The sequence below is a fragment of the Polypterus senegalus genome, chromosome 13 (genome assembly GCF_016835505.1).
Source record: "Polypterus senegalus isolate Bchr_013 chromosome 13, ASM1683550v1, whole genome shotgun sequence".
Classification (NCBI taxonomy): Eukaryota; Metazoa; Chordata; class Cladistia; order Polypteriformes; family Polypteridae; genus Polypterus; species Polypterus senegalus.
The window spans coordinates 82,514,627-82,538,442 of NC_053166.1; the positions used below are offsets into that span (position 1 = coordinate 82,514,627).

Here is a 23,816-nt window from a genome sequence, read left to right on the forward strand (position 1 = left end):
AGCTTAACCATCACTTCACTGAGTTAAGAACAAGCACGTTTTAACCAAATTCCCCTCGTTTATCGCGGGAGATAGGTTCCAAGGCCGGCTGCAATAACTGAATTTCCGCGAAGTAGGGACACCATATTTATTTAATTATTTAACGTGTATTTGGACGTTTTTAAACTCTCCCTGTACCGTTTACAACCCACCCTTTACTCTATTAATAACAGGGACAACTGTTAAGCAATATGAAATTGGTAGAAAAGTTTACAGTTACTGTATAGCGAAGTACACGTACCTATATAGGACGTGATGATGGTGATGAATATGCTGTGCAGTAAAAATGATGACGATGAAGGTGATGATGACTTTTACTGCGCAGCCGATGACTGTATTTTATGTCTCTTCAGACGGTGGTGCCATTTCCTGGGGCACTCTTCCACAGTTTCCGAAGGTGTATCCGTAGTAGTAGTAGGAACTGGCTCTTTTTTGCGAGGTTGCAAAAATATTGTGATCGGCAGTTGCTGCCGCTGCTTCTTTTTCCGGTCGAAGAGTAGCTTGTAGGCGGTCATGACGTCGTCAACCTTGTTGCAAAATTGGACTGATTGAACCATATCGTCGTCCCATTCCTGTGACTGCTCTTGCAGATCCTTAGCCAGTCTGCAGCCACAGCCGCGAACGGTTCTCCCTTTCTTCAACATATCCAGAAGTTTCACTTTCTCAGCGATCGTCATCATTCTTCGTTGGCGTTTAGGCTCAGCACCAGCCTTGGAAGAAGGAGCACGTTTGGGAGCCATTGCAGGGGGTGAAAATTGAAGCAAAGTTACCCGATATTCTTCAATTTGCTTAACACAATTCAGCACTGCAGGGGGCCAGAGGCTATACCAGCTTCATCCAATCTTGGACATGGTGCCTCTGCTTCATAGAGCCCACTTACACTCACACGCTCAAGATTCCAATTTAAAATTACCAATTAAAACATTCAGTTGTAAATCTTCGGAGTTCATTTTCTAAAAAAAAAAAAAAAAAAAAAAGAAAACACAAACACAAATAAAAACCAATGCAGACACAGAAGAATCTACAGAAAATGAAGGGCAGAATCTCGACACCTGTTCCACGATACAACACACTACTGTGCCACTACCTGATAATATTTTAAAGAAAATAGATTTTTTCCTAAAAACAATTTGCCTTTCACTTAAGATCTTGTTACCAACAAAAGCTGTTTAAAGTAAAAAAGGTCTGATATAATCTCCAATGATTGGTTACAAAATTTCAAAAATTCTTACATTTCAAATAATGCAAGCAGTTTTCATATCCACCATACCTCAATCAGTCATTTCCATTTGGGTTAAGCACAAATAATGCACTTACATTTGTGCATTCCATGAAAGAATAAGCTTACCTAGATTATTTCATTGTCTGCTCATAAAGGTGCACTCCAGCTGGCACTCCAAAACACAGCAACAGGTAATACTGAGAACTGAATGGCAGATATCCAGTCATTCAAAAGAAAGAGATAACTGGAAAAGTACTGGACAACTGCAACTTGTGCCCGAGATAGCCAAGATGAACAGGTGTCAGCCTTCCTGGTTATTCTGTCTTTGTTGAGAAAGGTTACGGTTTTGCTGAATTTTTGGAACGAGGACTGTATTTTTATACTAATGGGAGTATTGGTTTCTAAGGTTTTAAACAAAAAACACCTTCTAAAAAGGTACACCTGAATTGTTAATTTATATTAAATTCATAGAGCAACATGGAAGTGTTTTACTTCAACTGTAAAACTTTACTCTTTTTTTGTCAAGACACGCTTACAATTGTGATGTTTCATCTGCTATAAAAAGTGTGCTAACTAGGCTTATATCATAACACCGCTTAAAAAAAAAAAAAAAAAAAAGACATAAACTTGGCAAGTCTTAGGTTAGTTTTTGAATTTAGAATCAGCAAAATAAAGGAGTTAAGCAGAAAATAAGTACTTTACTAGGGGATGCACTTGAGTAATATCTTAAGTCAAAATGACACCAATCAAGCCAGCCGCATAAAAAATAAAAAATGTGGCAATATACAAAGGAAGAGATCACAAACTATAAAAATAAACAAGCTAATACACTACAGTTCATCACTAAGTTTTTCTGAAGTACAGTATGTGAATCTTCCAGTCTATCAGAGGAGTTGGATGTATTTTATAAAAGTAAATTGTATTTACACAAAGCAAAATACAAGTACAAAGCAGCATTTTCTTGTTCAAATATCCTACATCATAACTCTCAAAAGAACAACTGCTATTATAGCATACCTTATTCCATTACAGAAAAATATTCTTTATTTTGTTTTCATATCTTAAATCATCATCTTTCAAAAATATTGGACCAGTATCCATTTTACATACATTTATCTTAGAAGAAAAAACAAATTCACAGTAAATGCTCTATTTCCCAATATCCACTAACCATTCCATCTCTCTAATCTTTCTTTACTTTCCCTTCTAGCTCCTTTTCCAAACTCTTTTGTACAATCACGGGTCTGGTCACATTTAACTTTATCAGAATACATCTGGCATCCTGTATTCTTTGTAAACCTAATAGTCAACTATATCAAAAAAGGCTTTCTCTGAGCTTCTACCATTCAAAATGAAATATAATCCTACCACATCCATCCACACTGCTTGTGACCAGCTGCACTCCCAAAACATGTCTTATTGTCTGCTTGTGCACAGTCTGGCCTTGGACACTTCCTTGTCTGTGACAAAGCTTGCCTAAACATCCTCTCCCCAACACAAAATCTCACCCACAACATCATCCAGTTTAAGTTCCTTAAAGAATTTTCAGCATTTTTGGCTGTAGCATTGTCCGTATCACCACTTCAAATTTTATTTTCAAACTCTGACCCTCTTCCATTATACATCTAACAGCCTTATACAAATCCTTCTACCTGCAGCACAAAGCAACATCTGCAAACACCATAAATCATACACACAAATATAATCTAAAACATGGTCAGATTTGATTGCAAGTCCTAAAATTAAATGGAGAGAGCCCACTTTTACAAAAATGACACAAACACATTATGCTTGTTGATTTGAGGAAAATGATCCAGTGCTACATTTTTCTGTGCAAAAAGGCATGTGAACCTCTAGAATTATCAACAACAACAACATTTATTTATATAGCACATTTTCATACAAACAGTAGCTCAAAGTGCTTTACATATTAAAGAATAGAAAAATGAAAGACATAATTATAAAAAATAAATCAACAATAACATCGAATAAGAGTAAGGTTCAATGGCCAGGGGGGACAGAAAAAACAAAAAAAACTCCAGACGGCTGGAGAAAAAATAAAATCTGTAGGGATTCCAGACCATGAGACCGCCCAGTCCCCTCTGTTCATTTAAAGGGGAAACTTGAGTCAGGTGTTTAAATTAATGGGGTGACAATCAGGTGTGAGTGTGAGAGGCCCTGCCCTGTTTAAAGATCATAATTCTATGTCTTCACTATCATAGTCCATGGAAGAGCCATTTGTTAGATTATGTTAAATTGACAGAAGTATTCTCCTTGTTATGTTAAAACATTTGCAATGGTTACAAAATATATTTACTGATGCACTTGTAACCTGGGGTCATTGGGTATTTCGGGTCTTTCAACATCAGACACCTTTGCCCAGGCAACCCAACCAGGAGTGATCTGTTAACAGCTTGTGCCCAAGTAGCAAGTGATCCGGAGTTCTAACAATACTTTCAAGTATAAACTGTGCGTACAGGGAAAAAAAATTAAGCAACAGATGACATTTACGCTTGCAGCGTAAGTGCCATCTGTTGTGTAAAGTCTTATTGTTAGTCCACCAGCTATTGTTGACATACATCCATAATCCCCTTTTCTCTTACTGGAGTCTCTGGTCCTGTCCTGCCAGTGTACTGTGTGGCCTGCTAACTCAATAGCTGTATCTGGAATGGGTGAATGATGCCAGGTCTCTGTTAGCAGCAGAATTCAACTTTCCTTAACAATATTATTTACTGCAACCTGTAGCTTCAATTCCTCCATCTTATTTGAGAGGGGTCTTGTGTTGGTGAGAAAAATACTCGGAAGAGGCGGATTGTGTGGCCACCTCCGTAGCCTTGCAAGCATGCCAGCCCTGCTCCTGCCTCCTGTTTCTGTGCCACCTGTCTCTTACCTGTGAGAATGGTAATAAATGGTGAGCCCCAACACCTGGCAATGTCTGCCAAGCTATTGTGGAAGCAGAGAAACTCAGCTGTAAAAGTCCACTCGTTGCACAGTCCTATTTGTAAGAGATTTTGCTGGCTGTAGATGTTATTTATCCAGCAAAATATTATTATTGTTTTAATTTATTATTTATGGCAGTTAATTGAGTTATTTTTACCTTAAAATTATCTGTATTTGCTATTTATGTTTATTGAAATGGGTATTGTTTAAGGTCTGGGAATGGATTAACTCACTTTCTATTACAGTACTTCAAATGTGGGGAAAACTGATTTGGACTTCGAACAATTCAGAGATCAAACGGCCTATTGAAATGAATTATGCAAAGTACAAGGCACCACTGTATGCAAGTATGTATACATATTATTTTGATATTCATCACACTGGAAAAGGTTATAAAAGCACTTCTGAGGAGTTTTGACTTCAACAGTCCCCTGCCACACAGATCATGTTCAAATGAAGGACATTCTACTCCACTTTTAGTCTCCTCCGGAATGGTCAACCAACACATATTACTCCAAAAGTAAGGTGTGCAATATTCCAGAAGGTCACAAAGAATCTCGGGGTAATTTGTAAGGATCTAAGTGCCTCTCTTGCATTGGCTAATGTCTTTGTTCATGAGTCTGGTATCAGGAGGACACTGTACAAAAATGGTGTGCATGTCAGGACTGCAAGGAGAAAGCCACTACTCCCCAACAAGAACACTGCTAAAGACCACCTGGATAAGCCAGAAGGCTACTGGGAGAATGTTTTGCAGATTAAGGAGTCCAAAACAGAAATTTTGGCTTTAATGACAAGCATTATGTTTGATGGTATAAAAGCTTAAAAGTTAAAAATACTTACGTTAGAAAGAAAAAAAATCTAAAAGCACTAAAACAAGACTCCAGAAGAGTATAACTGTGCTCTTGCATAAATATTATTCTTGTAGCAGGAAATAAACATCATTTTATGTTGTGCTAGCTGAAATACCCAGCGTTGCCCGGGAGGAAAAAAAAGTGTTTTGTTTTTTTTTTGTTGTTGTTGTTTGAAAAAAAAAAAAAAATAAAAGAAAAACACAACTTTAAAAATAAAAATAAATAAATAAACACACAATAAAGACTCATTAATGTGCTTGTCTTGCGGTCTTGTATGTATGTTATTATCCAGTTGATGCTCAAACTGGCCAACTCTATTTAATTTGAAAAGCAACAGGGGCAAGGTGGTGCCCAAACATAAAGAATGCTAGCAGTCACCTCCAGTTCGCCCTCTGGTGGTTGTTCTGAGTGTCAACTGGATGATAACATGCATACAAGGCCACAAGATCAGCCCCACACCCTACCCAGAAGGGGGTGGGTTAGGGTTGATTTCACCCTACAGTATTTTTAGTCGACCAATGAGAAATATGTGTACCAAGTTTCATGAAAAATTGCTCCAGCCATTTGGAAGTGATGCTGGAACATACATACATACACACATTGATTTTTATATATACAAGATTGTAGACAATATCATTTCTAATTATTTCAAATTTGTTTTATGCAAAGTTTTGAGGCAGCCAAGGCCCATTCTTCAGGCAAGAAGAAGGGGCCTTAGCTTCCTCCAAAGCTTGCATATTGTAATCTGTTCAGTTAGTCAATAAAATATGTCATTTTGCTTGACTTCTCACTGCACCATTAATGGCTAAAATGGAACAATACCCTACTACTACAAATCTGTTTTATAAAAGAGTTATAAAATACCACTGGTTGCCCAGACTGCACTCTTGTAAAAATCTAGAAAGCCTCAGTCATAAGCTACACGATGAATCATACAATAGGAAGAAAGGTCAAAATAAATATGCCTTGCTATTGCAGAAATCAACATTGCAATTCTGTTAAATTAGTAGTGTATAATTTATACTGCAAAATCTACCAATATACAATACATTCCAAAACTACCACTATTCATATTTGAGTCTACTTGAGGTAAAAAAATTAAATTGTTCAAGTAACAGCAATGGATCCTCAGAATCCATGTGCTTATGAAATTAAAAAATTTCTAGGAGAAGAGGGTGGCCACCTGCCAATTTGCCTGTGTCAGAAAAAATTGACAATGGAGGATGTATAGTCATTTATGTGTGACAGAGTTATTTTCTCGAGGACTGCTGTAAAAATGAATTTTTAGTATTCTTCTCCTCTTCAGTCAATCAGGTCCGGTTGGGGAGCATGCAACACACAACAATATCTTGAATAAAAGGAAGAAGCCCAGTTTTTGATTATATATTTTGTGTTAATAATCAAATTAGAAAGCCAACAAAGCAAACTGACAAGATATATATGTATTTTTAAAGCAAGATGATGCTTGCTTTTAAAAAGAAAGCCACATAGTGAATGTTTACAATGTCAAGCCTGAACTATCAGATTGCAGATACCATAAAGAATAATGTAGGGATACATTTTCAATCACAAGGAATCATCATGAAATAATCACTGAATTTAAAAAATAAATATTCCCTTAAGCTATTGTGATTTGTGCATTTTATATAAGGGATGGCATGAGAAAGAACAAACACTTGCAAAATCAGGGTTGTAGACAACTCCACCCCTTGGTTGTGGCCCATCTATTTTAAAATGTAACAGGATCGCATTTTATACAGTCCTTCACGAAATTCTTACAGTACCCTCTTTTTCCCCCTGTTTTCTTGGTTAAAAAAAAATCTCTGGTATAGATAGAGACTTATCTCTAATAATAAAAATAAAGATGCTTGTCATTTGTAAAGCTGTCAATTTAATTTTAGTCATCATCTTAAAATCCAATACTTACATCAAATAATAAATATGATCAAGCTAAATTCTATATTAGATGACATATGACTTTTGACAAAGTTTGAAGCCTTGGTAACTCCAAAAAACACTGATAATGCACAATATTGTAAACACCCATTTATTTTACAGTTCCACATAAAGCAGGTTTCATTAACCTCAGCAGCCCTCTCTTCTACGTCAGCTGGAATGAATAAACACTCCTTTCATAGCAACTCAATAAAAGTGCCTTGTCATTATGTTTCAGCAGTCATTCTTTCAGGAAGTATTTGCTTTTACTATAGATAAAACCTCAGCTCTTTTGGTCTGTATGAAATGCTTCCCAATTGTATGCAAAAACACAAATTTGTCGGTCTGTTGCCAGGCAGCATGTGTTCTGTTAGCTCAAGAGCTGCAGACAGCTAGAGAATTGATTAATTGATTAATTGATTAATCTGCAAGTGTTTATTTAGAAGGAGGCACACACTTTGAAAAACACAAAAAGAGGCGAAAATACTTGATCTTCAGAGGGAAAATAATAATAATAAAACACTTTGCTTGACTTTTAGCACTATGATAAGTTCTTAAATGAGTGTAAACATCATGGAAAGAAAAGTGCATGTGTCAGTTTCCTGAAAGGCCAAGAATTCTTCAGCAGTGTTTATGTGGCTTATGTCAGAGAAAAGATTTCCAAAGGCTGGACAAAATCTATAAATTCCAACAACTTTAAGTACTTAAATGTAAAGCCAATGTGGTACACAGCTAGCAAGAAGTAGCATTGTTAACTTTATCTTTTAATCATCATGTAAATGTTGATTCTCGTTTGCCTTTCCTAATAAAGTATAAGCGATTTTATATATGTTTTAAATGTAAGCTCAATATATGTGAAAATATAGCAAATACAGAATGTGTATTTGTAAAACTCTTCAAAGCATAATTTTAAGGGGACATATTGATCATTTATCACTATTCACTACAAAATTAAATAATTGGTATCTACCATTATACACTCCACATTCTGACCCAACAATCATGACTCTGTGGGGCAAAGATTTGTTTAGCTTTAATACCCAAGCATAGTACAGCACTGCAGAAGGCCTTCACAGAAGTTTCAAGTACACTGCCTCCCATTGTTTTCACATAATTGGATTTTGTTGCACTCCCATGAAGATTAATTAATTTGCTTACATCAAACTACATTTATCAAATTGACTACTAAATTGATGTAAGAAACTGTATACCCAATATTATGTAGGATGAAACATTTTTTAATATATCATTTGTTAATCCTCAATAATCTTTCTGCTGTTTGCAGGCCATCATATAATTTGCAATAATCTATTACAAGTAACAATAATCCCTCTATGCAATGATTATTTTCACTGCAAAGCCAAGTCACACAATTTCTAATTTAACTCAGTGTGACCAACTCATTTTATAGCTTGTCTTTAAATCATGGAACAATGATATTTTCCCCATGTATTTACAGGATTCTGACAAACTCAAAGCCAGCCTCACCCTTAAACTGCATCAGGGTTCAAACTCTGTTTATTAAATAAGAGGTTTCATGTAAACCTATGCAAATTTTGACAATCAATACGATTAAATATAGTAAAAAATGCAGGAGGTGCAGCCTGGAGAAACTGTTAGTTGATAATTTGTAGTCAAGATTTAGAATACCAGCATTCCCTATTTAGATACCCTTTGCTAAAAGGTATCAAAAAGTACATAACCTAGCTAAAAAGGAATAAATCACGTTACCCAAGGAAACAGGACAGAATAAACTCATTGTAGGGCAGTACTACCACCTTATTGATGACACAGCTGTGCTACTCATCTAAGATGAGTTCTAATCTAATTATAATCAATGTAGACCTCTTCATTAACTTTCGCTGTGCCTCATACAATGCATAGGTCTTTTATATGCCAGTTGGTACGGGATTTGTAAAAGCATTGTTAATTTTTTTCTGAATAATCATCTATTGGAATGACAAATGCAATGCATTTTATTACTAACAATTTTTGTCATGTGCCATTTTTTGGAATGAAAGAGACATAATTGGACAAACACATACACACTTATTTTATTCAGGTGGTTGTGCAACAAGCTTATTAAAGCTATTTTTTTAAATCCTCAAGAGTGTATAAGACTGGCAAGAAGAAGTTTTGGTTATTTTTTTGGGGGGAATTTTCATGGAGAGAAGAATGCTCCCAGTGTAATGTTACTCAATAAAATCAACCAGTCAGATCACCAACTTCCATAACTTTTTATATATTGAGGTTTTGCCAAAAATCCAAAATATACAAAAATTAATGGAGGTGAAATAAAAGCCTTGAACATTCATGAAAACACTGTTATATATTTAACAAATGGGAAGAATTAAAGACCTTTCAAGAACAAGGACATTGGCTGGATATATGGTCGGTCCAGCCAAAAAAAATGCACCAGCGTTTCAAGTATTCAATATGCTGATGCAAGATGCAAAATTAAACATTGTGCCTAGCATTGTTTCTAGTGCTGGAAATACGTCATGCTAACCTTAATGCATTATGCCACTGTATTATATACATCTTAGGAGAAACAATAAAATGCAACAGAAATATATTTTAAACTCATTTTACACTGCATTGCATAATGTCTGAAAAAGATTTTCAAAATACTTGACAACAACTCCACTTTCCTGATATGAAAGAAACCATGTCTTGTATCTCTGAAAGGTTACTCATTTTGATTAAAGTCTGGAAATCTCTGATCACTGCATCATATACTTTCAGTATTCAATTTTTTTGGTGGGTCAAGTATAACTAACTTTATATCCCTATTGATACATCTTTTATGTGGCTATAGCACAGCTGAAACTTGAACCAGAAGTAATGATGAGCATAAAGCAGGACCTCGGTTGGGTTGTTGTGTCACTTAATATGAAACTATGAATATAGGAGAAGATTAACCATTTTATACTAAATGTTTGATATAATCAAATATATGAGTTTGCAAAAATCAATGTAATCCTACATGAAATTTTGCTACTCCAAACTACACATTTTTACATTTTAAAAAAAGTTTTACTATTATAATATATTTTACTTTTGGAGAAAGTATTTTTTTCACCAGGACTACAGTATTTGCCAGACATTTTAATTAGATTTTTTGTGTTTTGCTTATTACATATTTTCTTTCGTTTAGTTCTATGTGAACATTCATTTCTTTTGGATACATGCCATTAATGAGATCCAGTATGAGTAGCTAGTCAGTTCCTGCCATTCTTACACTGTAAATTAAAAAAAAAAAAAAAATGTTAACAAACCACCTATTAATAAAACACCAGGGCTGGCTGTTGAATATTGCTGATAATAATTTTTTGTATACCAATATGTACCTTGACAACAACAACTGTGTTTTTAAGGGTCAAGTCACAGTTCCCATTAGCATTTGAAATTTCTCTGCACCTTGAGATGAAAAAATCAGTCGAACAATAATCAGCAATGCTATCCACCACTGAAAACTGATTGGAAAAGTACAATATTGATATCCTCCATTTAATATTTTGTGTTTAATAAATACAAAAATGAATAAAAAGTATTTTTCTAAATATTTCTATATCTAGGGTGCTCATATCTCAATTCAACAGTGTGTACAGATTTAAAAAACAAATTCAAGCCAGAATTTATATTTTTTAGTAAAGTCATTTCTGTAATAAATTACAGACTTTAACATCTTGCTTCTTAACTATTACAAACTACCAGACAGGCAGAATAAAAAAAATATTAAAACATAGTTGAAGCACAAGTTTCTCCACTATCCATTCATTTATTTTCTAGCTAAAATCAATCCAGTCCATAACAAGACACAAAAATAAATACTCTCACTCAAAAAGGCCAGTGTAAGAAACCTACACTACAAACAAGAACACTCTACATAAACTCCACCTAAAAGGCATCTTCTGGCACAACATGCTTCAACTTATGTTAGATAGTTTTTTAAAAAAAAAAAAAAAGTTCTCACTGTGCATTCCTTGCTATAATTTCTCAAGGGATCAGTTCATGAACGTTTTATCACTTACTTTCACCTACAAGACTTTGCTCTACCAAATGATCGGATATGACAGAGTATTCACCTAAATGGTGGCTACTCCATTCTTTTAGTAAACTGACACACAGCACTTTGTTTTATCTAGTTTGGCAGAAGTACAGACTTAATGTATTTTCAGGAATGGAATACAGCATAAAATCCCCCAATACTCTAACCGTTGGTGTTTACAAAATCATGTTAATCCTCCATCACACAATATGACTTTTTCAGCAATTCTCAGTACAAAAGTTTACTTACATAATCTGTAACTCACTCCTTAAGTCATAGGGGTGATCTTTTGGGTTTACAAGTAGCATTTATCCAGAAGTATAATGCATTCCCAAGGAAGGAAGAATAGCAAGTGCTTTGGAATGTGCAAAAAGAAAAGTCTCTCATCAGTCTGATGTATCATGTTTATTTTACCAAGACAGAATTGAAAAAGCAAAATAAAAAGGGAAAAAGACTGCAGATGAACTAGTCATAAGTGGAGAAAGTCTTCATATAGGCACTGATGCAGTCAGTCAGCATGCTACTGGTTGTCTCAATGTGACAAAATTGCAGTACTTCGGAAATGTGAAACTGTGCTCAAACATTTCAGAGTCGTGCAACTCATTCCCTGCGATTCCCAGTCATGTAATCTTGATAACCTCAAGGACACAAGATCTAGCATACTGTATACAGTCATTAAGTTTAAGTGACTAAGATCAGTCATTCCAAAAAGAAAAGATCACACATAATGGGAAATTGTTTTATGTTAATAATTTCAACAATCAACAGACGAAAGATACAGAAGCTCTACATACATAGTGCAATGTGAAAAGAACTAACAAAATATAAAGTACTATGTATTTCTTCATAATTGCTATATTTCATTATTTATGTTATACTTCTTCTATAGTGCTACTTCTTCTACATACTACTAAAATATATGATCAATAGCACAAACTTCAGTTACCATTAAAATCATAGACTTGCAGTTAATTAAAAAATACACAGTTAAAATATTTAACAAGACTTTACCAAGTACCTTCCCCTTCTTTCCAAACTCAAATTCAATCAACCTTTCAGTTCAATTCAAGTTCAGTTAACCATTTAAAAAGAACAGAAGTAATGGACAATGTTCTCCATATATTAGTTACATATAAGTGGTATTTCAACAAGATGAGCAAGAGTGAAAGGGAAGGTCTACAGGACGGTAATTAGACCAGCTATGTTAGATAGGTTGGAGACGGTGGCAATGACCAGAAAGCAGGAGACAGAGCTGGAGGTAGCAGAGTTAAAGATGCTAAGATTTGCACTGGGTGTGATAAGGATGGATAGGATTAGAAACAAGTACATTAGACGGTCAGCTCAAGCTGGGAGACAAAGTCAGAGAGGCAAGATTGTGCTGGTTTGGACTTGTGCAGAGGAGAGATACTGAGTATATTGGGGGGATGCCAAAGATAGAGCTGCCAGGCACGAGAAAAAGAGGAAGGCCTAAGAGAAGGTTTATGGATGTGATGAGAGAGGACATGCAGGTGATGGGTGTAACAGAACAAGATACAAAAGGACAGAAAGATATTGTTGTAGATGATCCGCTTTGGCGCCTCCTAATGGGAGCAGCCGGAAGAAGAAGAAGAAGATGATCAGTGGTATTTCAATAGCTTCACATCTACCTTTATGTTACCGTTGACATTTCCCAAAACAAGCACAAACACTAAACCACTGTTTAACATTAGGTGTAAAAATGGTTGCCCGACATTTTAAAAATTGCCCTTCCTATCTTATTCTGTACACAAAAAAATATGGAAAGACCCGTACAGAACAAACGAACAGCAAGATAGCAATTCAGAATTAGGAGGCAGAAGTGCAAATACTTTAAAATACAGGACAAGTGTTATGTATAGCTGTTTCATCTTTTAGTTACATAAGTGGCATGTGTAGACTACTCCACAAAAAACAGTCAACTAAAATAAAAACTCTACATGCCAAGTCTGAACACACCTTAAGGCCCATATTATGCATTAAACCTTGCGCAACACTCTTTAGAAAAGAACATTAAAATACCCAAATCCTGTAAGATTTACTTAAGAAGCAACAGTTGGCAACAGCCCAAAACACTAGATAAGCCCAACTTCTATGCAGATAAATAATATTTCCTAAATCAGAAACAAAACAACAGGCATCCCAGACTTGCACATGGCACTACATATAACAGACTTGTTAACCAATCAAGCTGTTCAGATTGCAAATATGATATGTTGCATCCCATTTAGACATACCTAGAAGTCATCTACAACCGATTCAAAGATGAAAAAGTCTCTGGTGCTCATATTAAAAATGTTGCAGCAGACAGTGGTTTAGATTCTAAGGGCTACCAAATAAGATCCCATCTATTTTAATTTCACAAAGTTTTGTACAGTACTGTGTACGCTCAAAATATTGCACAAATATTTAAGATGCAAAGCACATGTTACAAAAGAACATAAATGTAAGTATAGTGCACATATGAATCATAACCTAAAGGTTAAGAAGCCCATACAGTGTTTTGGGGAAAAAGAAATATCACTCATTCTGTGATTTTTAGAACAGTGGGTCATCAGTCCTTACCTGGTCTTTCCACCATTACTTTATCCATGAAGTTTCTGATATAGCAAGGTTGCATCATGTGAAGGACTCTGAATGTCCAACAGGAAGAACAGCCTTAAGGCGATATGGCTTCTTCCACCCATTCTTACTAGCTAATCAAAGTGCATTCTAGCTGCATTCCAAGATAAATACCTGATTAGGTTTCTGTGTTGAAACCTGTTATAAAGTGGAATGGAATAATTTCAAATCAAGTTTGTAAAGTGTTTGCTGAAACAACAAATTGTATATTCTGGAAGTGAAAAACTATGGAAGCTTTGGTATAAAAAAAATTATAACTAAACTGAATACTACCAGAATGTATAGTGAGATTATATAAGTATATAAATGGCTCTTCTTTTAATTGGACTTTCAGAATCAATTCAGTCAGTCTTCTTTTACAGTTAAAATGCTGCTTTACGTATGTAAGTATTAGCCAGTGTTAAAATGTTTAGGTGTAATTGCATGCATTCCAGGAATAGTTTACAGAATTCTTAAAACTCCTATTACATAAAAAAATATTAGTAAAAAAGGATGCACATACAAAAGCCCTCGTTGACCAATTTTCCACTCCAGTCCCAAAACCACAGAACCATATACAAACCAGAATCTAAATTTCCTTACTCAGTTTTAGCCCATTGCAAGGAAAGCATATGTAAACTCTTATTCATAAACTCTAGAAAGTAGATAATAATTGGTAGAACCCAAAGCATTCAAGAATCTTTGTGAGGACAATAATCACCTATAGTGCATTCGGAAAGTATTCACAACGCATCACTTTTTAAACATTTTATGTTACAGCCTTATTCCAAAATGGATTCAATTCATTTTTTTCCTCAGAATTCTACACATAACACCCCATAATGATAACGTGAAAAAAGTTTACTTGAGATTTTTGCAAATTTATTAAAAATAAAAAAAACTGAGAAATCACATGTACATAAGTATTCACAGCCTTTGGCATGAAGCTCCAAATTGAGCGCAGGTGCATCCTGTTTCCCCTGATCATCATTGAGATGTTTCTGCAGCTTAACTGAAGTCCACCTGTGGTAAATTCAGTTGAAAGGCACACACCTGTCTATATAAAGGTCCCACAGTTGACAGTGCATGTCAGAGCACAAACCAAGCATGAAGTCAAAGGAATTATCTGTAGACCTCCAAGACAGGATTGTCTCGAGGAACAAATCTGGGGAAGGTTACAGAAAAATTTCTGCAGCTTTGAAGGTCCCAATGAGCACTGTGGCCTCCATCATCCGTAAGTGGAAGAAGTTCGAAACCACCAAGCCTCTTCCTAGAGCTGGCCAGCCATCTAAACTGAGCGATCGAGGGAGAAGGGCCTTAGTCAGAGAGGTGACCAAGAACCCAATGGTCACTCTGTCAGAGCTCCAGAGGTCCTCTGTGGAGAGAGGAGAACCTTCCAGAAGAACAACCATCTCTGCAGCAATCCACCAAACAGGCCTGTATGGTAGAGTGGAGAGACGGAAGCCACTCCTTAGTAAAAGGCACATGGCAAACTCCAGGCGGGCTGCCAAAAGGTACCTGAAGGACTCTCAGACCATGAGAAACAAAATTCTCTGGTCTGATGAGACAAAGATTGAACTCTCTGGTGTGAATGCCAGGCGTCACGTTTGGAGGAAACCAGGCACCGCTCATCACCAGGCCAATACCATCCCTACAGTGAAGCATGGTGGTGGCGGCATCATGCTGTGGGGATGTTTTTCAGTGGCAGGAACTGGGAGACTAGTCAGGACAAAGGGAAAGATGACTGCAGCAATGTACAGAGACATCCTGAATGAAAACCTGCACCAGAGCGCTCTTGACCTCAGACTGGGGCGACGGTTCATCTTTCAGCAGGACAACGACCCTAAGCATAAAGCAAAGATATCAACGGAGTGGCTTCAGGAAAACTCTGTGAATGTCCTTGAGTGGCCCAGCCAGAGCCAATACTTGAATCCGATTGAACATCTCTGGAGAGATCTTACAATGGCTGTGCACCAACGCTATCCATCCAACCTGATGGAGCTTGAGAGGTGCTGCAAAGATCAATGGGCGAAACTGGCCAAGGATAGGTGTGCCAAGCTTGTGGCATCATATTCAAAAAGACTTGAGGCTGTAATTGCTGCGAAAGGTGCATTGACAAAGTATTGAGCAAAGGCATGTACTTGTGTACATGAGATTTCTCAGATTTTTAATAAATTTGCAAAAAACTCAAATTTTTTTCACGTTGTCATTGTGGGGTGTTGTATGTAGAATTCTGAGGGAAAAATTGAATTTAATCCTTTTTGGAATAAGGCTGTAACATAAAATGTGGAAAAGTGATGCACTGTGAATACTTTCCGGATGCACTGTACGTTCAAATAAATTAATTTCTGTTGAGGAATGTTTGCCACATTTTTTATAATATCTGCTTTCACTTATGGCTTTGATAACCTCAATTGCCTACTGTAAAGTATGCTAAATAGCCTCCAGAGCTTGTGTGTGTTGTGTGCTGTTGTGAATACTTAAAGTAGCCAAACTGATGAATAAAATGTTAAGACGTGAGACACTTGGATATAGGTTTTATTAAATTACATTTACTGCAACCTGTTTTAACTACTTTAAGTTTAATCTAAATCACTCTAGACTTTATTTCCACTGTATAAACATTTTAAAAAGACCACATCAACATCAAGAATCTTGTACCAACTAAACCAGACTTTGATGAAAAGTTCAGCTATTTCAATCAGCTATAGACAAGTACATGGGATTTTGTTCATTTACGCTTCTTTAAACTAAGACTCTGCAAAACAAATATGGCGAGGCCCAGGGCCCATCCAATGTATTCCACAGACTTAGACATATAAGATTTTCTTTCATGTTAATGTGTTAAGAGATCTTCTATGACCCTGAGCAAGTTATTAAATCTGCCCATTTCTGTAAAAAAGAAGATAGGTAATTGCTTTATAGATATGTGCTTGTTAAAACCAAAAATTAGACATGGACTTAATAATAAGCAGGCACTGTGGTGTGGTGGCTTAGACCATGGACTTTAAATATCAAGTGGGCTAGTTCAGTTTCTATTCCTGATTCTATGTAACCCATGAACAAGTAGTTTAACCTCCCTGTGCGCAAAAAAAAAAAAAAAAAGTGTGTATATATCTCAACTTTATTGTAGTCGGTTTCTATAAGTCACTTTGGAAAAAAAAATTTGCCAGCCAAGTATACATTAAATTATAATAACAGATCATAACTATAGCAAAAACTAATAAAACCATCCTCCCTTAGGATGCTCAATAAGCTTTGTCATATAATATACTAAACCAGTAATGGTTCACTGCACGATAACATGCAGTGAATACACTTTGAATTGAGCATTCATAGTTTTCAGACTTTCTCTGTAAACTTACCATTCATTTGCATGGCACCCCGAAAGCGGATACTAGATGTCACGTTGTATATGTGTACCAAATTTCAGGTCAATAGTTCAAACGTTTTGCGAGCTACAGGTAATTTAAAATCCTGGACAGACAAACGAACAGCCAACGGTAGAGTATTACATAAGAAGATTAATGTGCTCAGCCAAAAATATATCATTGAAAACCACAACATACCATAATATGCCTATTCATCAGTTACATTATTAGTTCTTTCCAGGGACAGATAATAGAAATGGAGCCTAGTTAAATCACAATTGAAAGTCTGGGAAGTTAAAATACAGTACTCTCCTTTCAAAAGCTGCCAGTTCTGCACAGCTGCAACAAACAGGTTCCATTCAGCCCACAGGATTCATATCCAATTATTCACATTACATAAAAATGATAAAGCATTCTACAAAAAAAAAAAAAAAAAAAAAGAAAAACAGAAATAGCACACAGCTTGGATTTGCTATTCAAATTATGCACATTATTGTGAAATAATAATCACTTCACAGGATCTAAGCACTTTGATCCACCACCATTGCAAAAACCAAACAGTGAAACCATTACTTTGATACTTGCAAGGGGGTAAAAACCTTTACCATCCCATTTTTTTAAAATTGTGTGTATATATATATATATATATATATAGTACGTCAGACACACATACACAGCATATAGACACTAACCATAAGGAGACATAGTGACATACTTAATCTAAAGACAAATGTATACTGATAAGTATATTGTCCACTGGACACCACAACCCAGACTAATAGTGCTTGCAAAAAACAAAAGCAGACACTTAGTCCTGAGTTAAACTAATCTAAATATGCACTTCTAATACCTTCTTTAGAGGAAACCTGGATGTAGGAGTATAATTTGTGAAATGATACAGGGTGTTTCAAATCCTATTTTACTGTATCCTCAATGCCCAGGCTGTATTCCAGCTCCTTTCAACCTAGTCATTATTAACCTGTGTATTTAATGAAATTGGGTTGTTATTTCAGGAACACACTGTGCACATATGACGCCACACATAACTTGGGGGTTATGCAAACAGGATGCCCTTTGAAAATTATCATGATTTATTTAAAATAAATACTGTTCTTTGCCAATAAATGTTCAAAAGTTGAGCAGCACAGTGGTTTGAATTACTACATCAAAAACAATACAGTCTCTCCATGTGTGTTTAAATGATTTTAAAACCTGGATGGCATTGAACTGGCAAATAGAATGATAACAAAGCAAAGATTGTGATGTTTGGATGCCCAGAAGTTTGCGTATCCCTGATGTTCTTAATCAGTCACCACACATAAATCATCAGTGTGGAACTTTGGCATGATTTTTGACAGTTCATTTAAAATTTGACAAACAGGTATACTCTGTGGTTAAATATAGTTTTATCTAGCTGAGATTTTTAGCTAAGGTAAAGGCCTTTCTTTACTTTAATAGTTTTGAAAAGGCCATGTATGCTTTTATGACATCATGTTTGGACTATTGCAACTCTCTGTATGTAGAAATTGATCCGGCATCGACAGGATGCCTGCAACCAGTCCAGAATACTGTTGCTTGCCTATTGACAGGCTCTCGCAAGCGTGATCACAACTTACCAATATTGGCCTTGTTCCATTGGCTTCAGTCTTGCTACGGAATTGAATTTAAAATTTTGTTACTTGTTTTTAAAGGTTTGAATGGAATTGCACCCTCTTTTTTTTCAGAACTTCTTCAAGTTTACATGCCAACAAGAACATCACACTATTGGGGAGCCACTGCCCCTCTTTGGAATAGCTTACCTTAGTATATTAGTTTTTCCCTGACATTAGCTACTTTTAGGTCATCATTAAAGACATTTCTTTTCTTTCTTTTGATCCTGTAAGAGGATAAATATTATGTTTGTATATGTTGCTTCATGTACACACTTGACAGAAATTCAAAATTCTGATTTGGAATCCCAAAACGAATTGCTGTGTTTGCAAAGTTGGAATGCTCTACCCATATCTGCAAGGGCTTTACTCTCACATCTCAAAGACAGGCTGGCCAGTCAAAACTGTAAATGTTATTTTATGCCTTGCCCCTAGGACTTCCAGGTCAGACTTAAAGACAGAGTAAGTGTGCCAACATGAAAGGTGATACCAAACCTTTTTATTGTTACAGAAGTTGTATGGAACAGTGTACCTTTTCTTGAGGACATAGCCATTTTATTTAACTTAAGGCTATAGCTCTAATATTTAATGATAAAAAAAGCAGAAACACTGCCTTAACAGGAACTTTAACTTTCTTCACACCCTACAAGACATGTACGTTAAGCTGAATTGTGTTTTTACTCATGGCCCTTGTACAAGTGTGCTCTCCAATCAACTGTCATCCTGGTTCTGGTTTGGTTCTTGTCTTATTTGTGATGGCACACCACAACCCAAAACAGGAACAAGCAAAGTCAGAAAAATGAATATATGGATTGGGCATCAAGTAGAAAATGATCTAACAGTTTCATAATTGCTTAAAACTGAAAAAAGCAAATGCAAGAGTAAAAGTAGTACATGTTCTCTGATGAATTAATTTTCCCTTGTGGTTACATAATGTGCTTATGTACTCACCGAAGCACCCAATATAATAAAAACATGGGTGTCAGACTGTCGGAACTCTTCATCATCATAGAGCTCTTTTCTTAGCTGTACAAAAAGTTCTGTGCGGCTCAAGTGAGGCTGCTCCAGTGACATATTAGATCTTCTTTCTGAAAGGACAAACCAGAATCAAAAAGAAGTTTTGCCACTCAGAGTGAAAATAAACCTAAAATTAAAATCATACTGTGTAAGAAACATTAGTGCATTCCAAGTACTGTAAAAACTAGGATTATGGAAAAAAGAAAATTAAATTTATACTACAGTTTAGTGTTATCGGCTTAAATGACTGTCACAATGACATGTCCAAACTATCAGTCTGACTGCATCATAATGACAAGGCAGATCACTGGTCATTTAATCCCCGACAAAAACTGTAATTTGATGATTTGCCAGATATTGCTTAGAAATAAATCAGACATGTTGTGCACGGTCTTTAGGCTCACATTATCTTGGTATAATTTAAGATAAACCAAGTGATGCCCAAGTTATTGGAAGCACTACAATCATACGGCCATATAGTTTACATGTAAATAAAACTCCATCACCTAAGGAATTTCATTTGAGACAGTATGTTGTTTTGGATGACATTCACACTTGCAGGGCTGCTTAAGGAGGAGGATTGTGGATTAAAGAATAAAATGATTAACTCTCGTGTGCATGTTCCACGTGTAAATTAGTCAGAAAAGCCTAATGGGAACGGCTAATCAAACACTAATAGGATATTGTAAATCCTTTCTAATTCCATTCCTTATTGCTTTAAAAGTATGTCCAGAACATTTCTGAAATGATAGGACTCCGGTAATAGATAGAAGGAACCACAAGTAAAATATTTGTCAGCGCTACTCGGTGACACGGTGACGAGGCGAATTTACAGAATTAATTAAATCCCCATGGCGAGTTCACGTTTGAAAACGAACTCTTAGGTACTGCATCTTTGCTGCGTTTTATGGTTGGTCCCATCCCCAAAGCAGGCAAGAATAGAGAGCAAATGAGGATAGCATGGGTCAAAAAGTGCAACACTAGAAGGCAAACGCCATCTGACAAGCGTTCGCAAAAACAGAAAACGAAATATTTATAATAAATATGGTAAAATGTATGAATTGCCTTATATAACGACACTTACCAGCGCCTTATTAAGCACCTTTCCAAACCAATACCGAAGTGTGGCTCTTGTACTGAGATGCCCGACTGGACTTCCCTTTTTTTCGAAGAATTGCCTTCTTTCTGACTTGCAAAAATGTAACAAACCTACCTCTTTTATCATTGGTTGAAACTCACCAGTACTGGCGCGGCTTCCCATTTTGGGTGGTTTCAGTGATGTCATAAAGGTTCCGCCAAGAAAGAATAAACAGTGCAATCGGGCAACCAACCCGCTATCCAATCAAATATTAGAGTTATAATCTATCGCAGGGAAGCAGACAAATGACAGTGTCTGGTAGGTGGGCTTATAGTAAGATTTGCCAGATTAAGAGGAGAAAGCGAGACGTCAGATCCACCAATCATCTACAAGGGGTGGACGCTGAAGCAAACAACACGGAAGCAACGAAGTCAGCTTCTGTTAAAACTTCAAAGTAAACCCAAGGTTTTAGGTAAGAATGTTGTAGAGCCAGGCTAACATCATGCGTTAATATAACATCAAACCTTACAGTTAATTCATTTTAAGATATTTCAAAGTTTTACGAAGGAAGCGTTTCATACATCGACCCCTTTTATGAAAGCACTCAATCGATTTCAGGGTTGCTGGAGTTGTATAAGGGCTTCGTCCGGTTCAACAAAATCACCCACCATGAATGGGATGTGTGCCCATCGTAGAAATGTCAAAACTTTAGAAAGTTAACTGTCAAGAATATTTTTATTAGAATTCTTCAATGTACACCTAATACTGTATTGTAATTATATATTTCGTTTTACTGTTATTTTTGAACGCCGTCCATAAATTTCTATCATCACAGATGGATTGGGATTAAAATTTGGTCCGGGAATCTCACGCTAGCCCATGCCGCACTATAGACATCCCAAAAAATGTCATGTAAAAGATGGTTTTACCCTTGAATCAAAAATCAGTAGGTGGCGCAAGAATTCTCTGCTTCCCGCAACCTTGTCAGTTATATAGTCAGTGTCAAGGCCAGCAATAATGGGCCATTCTATTGTCATGAGCATAAAGGTCTTGGGGGTTTTTTGAGCAATAGAGGTCTTCATTCTGTTCTTTACAGGCCACTTATGTCACAGGAACTTATAGCCAAAGCAAATGGCATGGTAGGCATCATTTAACATGTTCTTGCAGGAAAAGAATCCTGAGAGTTCCTTAATTGTTCTGACATTGTATTTTTTTACTCTCACAAATGGGTGGGCATGCTACAATCCAAATTCTTTAATGAAAAGATCTGTTTCAATCCTACAGTAGCAATAATAATAATGTTATTTATATAGTACATTTCAATCACAAGCACAAAGTGCTTTCCTGATTACAAATGATTATAAGATTAAAAAAAATCAGACATACATACAATCCCATACAAGCCACCCCCTTGTATGACATGAATAAAAACATTAGACCATGAATGTTAAAGGAATGAACCTTAAATAAATCAAATAAAGTGCAAATATATAGCAGTGTGTGACAATGAATGTGTTGTTGGTGGAAGACTGAATTCTGTCTTCATTTGAAAGGGCAGGTTGTGGTCTACAGTAAAAGATGTCAACTGCATCTCTGTCCGTTTTTGTTTCAGACTTTTCTGTTGCTGTGTTGTTAAGAAGCATGTTGAAATGATTACAGCCCTCTTTGTGCTTTGCCTCCCTACATTACATACTCCCTGAAGAAATACAAAATAACCATGCATTTTACAAAATTGCACTGCAGTTTTTATTGATAATGGAGTAGTACTGTAGATTAAAACTGATAAACTGTATATGACAATTATTGTTTTTTTCTGTTTCTGTTAGTACTTTAGCGAGAAAGCTGAATTAATATGGTTTCATTCATCTGAAGAAATACACCTGCAAAGTTAGCTTTTCCACACAAACTACATCATATGTATTATTTGTTTATTATTATTTTTGTATCCCAAATAGTAAATTCCTGGCCTGGGTCTCTGATTAGTGGACATACTCAAAAATACCCCAGAAGTGACTTTCTATAACACTCAGTGACCTTTGCAATAGCCTAGAACCTCTTACAGTGTTGGTTTTTGACATGTCTTGATCCAGCTTACTTTCTTCACTACAAGGTGACTCTTTGCTATACTCAAACCTGTTTCCTGTTAGCTATTCTAATAGCTTATATTGTGTAGCCTATATGTATAGCCTGTCTATTTGTCACTTAAAAGAGTGTTTTGTGTGTTGTACAATATACTGTAAGTGGCAAAGGCAGTGTTAGCTCTTTTGGAGGATATCGCCAATGACAGGTTAAGACAAGTTTTTAGGGATTGCGATGATTTTTTGACTCATGATGATGAACCATCTTTTTAGAGTTGTGTGCTGAATTGGAGCCTATATTATAGAAACTGTCATGCAGAAATCACACAATCCCTGTTCCCTTACAGGTTTTAATAGCCCTAGGGTATTTGGTGATGTGTACTTTTCATTGTGAACTGGCTGACTGGTCAGTAATCTCACAGTCATCCCAAAGCCTTGTCATGCCATCTGTATGGGATCATATAATTAAGATGCTACCCAGATTCATGCAATGTCCTTACAGTAAGGGTGAGCAACTTGAGAGTAAAGGTCAATCAGCGATTGCTGATTTTTTCTAATGTAATCTGTGCAACTGGCTGCACACATGTTGCAATAAAGGTACGATCACATAATGATCTGTAAACAAAAAACACTTTCATTCAATTAATATACTAATATATTAATATACTAATATATTGTGCAAAAATGTGTCACCAACATTGTTGTGTGGCTCAACCTTCAATTTTTTTATTATATCAAATAGTAGTGTGTGAAGTAGACTTCAGGGTCATAAAGCTCCACAAAGGTTTGCTGTATTGTCTTGATTTGTGCTGTACTGCAAAGCATTGTGCTGAAACATCAGTGCAATGGCAGTTCAATGTAATTTGGATGTTGAACATTGACTATAAAGAGACTAGTATTGCAACATTAACATTTACTTGTTAAAATGATTATATTTTTTTAAAAGTTCGAAAAGAATTTGCTTATTAT

At 36.0% G+C, this 23,816-nt stretch overlaps 1 protein-coding gene across 1 annotated transcript in view; it reads right to left on the reverse strand.

Annotated features, from left to right (window-relative positions):
• The window catches only part of g6pd (glucose-6-phosphate dehydrogenase), a 97,266-nt gene extending 76,346 nt beyond the window's left edge, over nucleotides 1-20,920 (reverse strand). Inside the window, exons 1-2 of the mRNA XM_039774084.1 lie at nucleotides 20,776-20,920; nucleotides 19,626-19,762 (exon numbers count right to left, since the gene is read on the reverse strand). Coding sequence (XP_039630018.1) covers nucleotides 19,626-19,748 — 123 coding nt within the window. The 5' untranslated portion in view covers nucleotides 19,749-19,762; nucleotides 20,776-20,920. The remainder of the gene's footprint in view (nucleotides 1-19,625; nucleotides 19,763-20,775) is intronic.
• Between the last annotated feature and the right edge of the window lie 2,896 nt (nucleotides 20,921-23,816).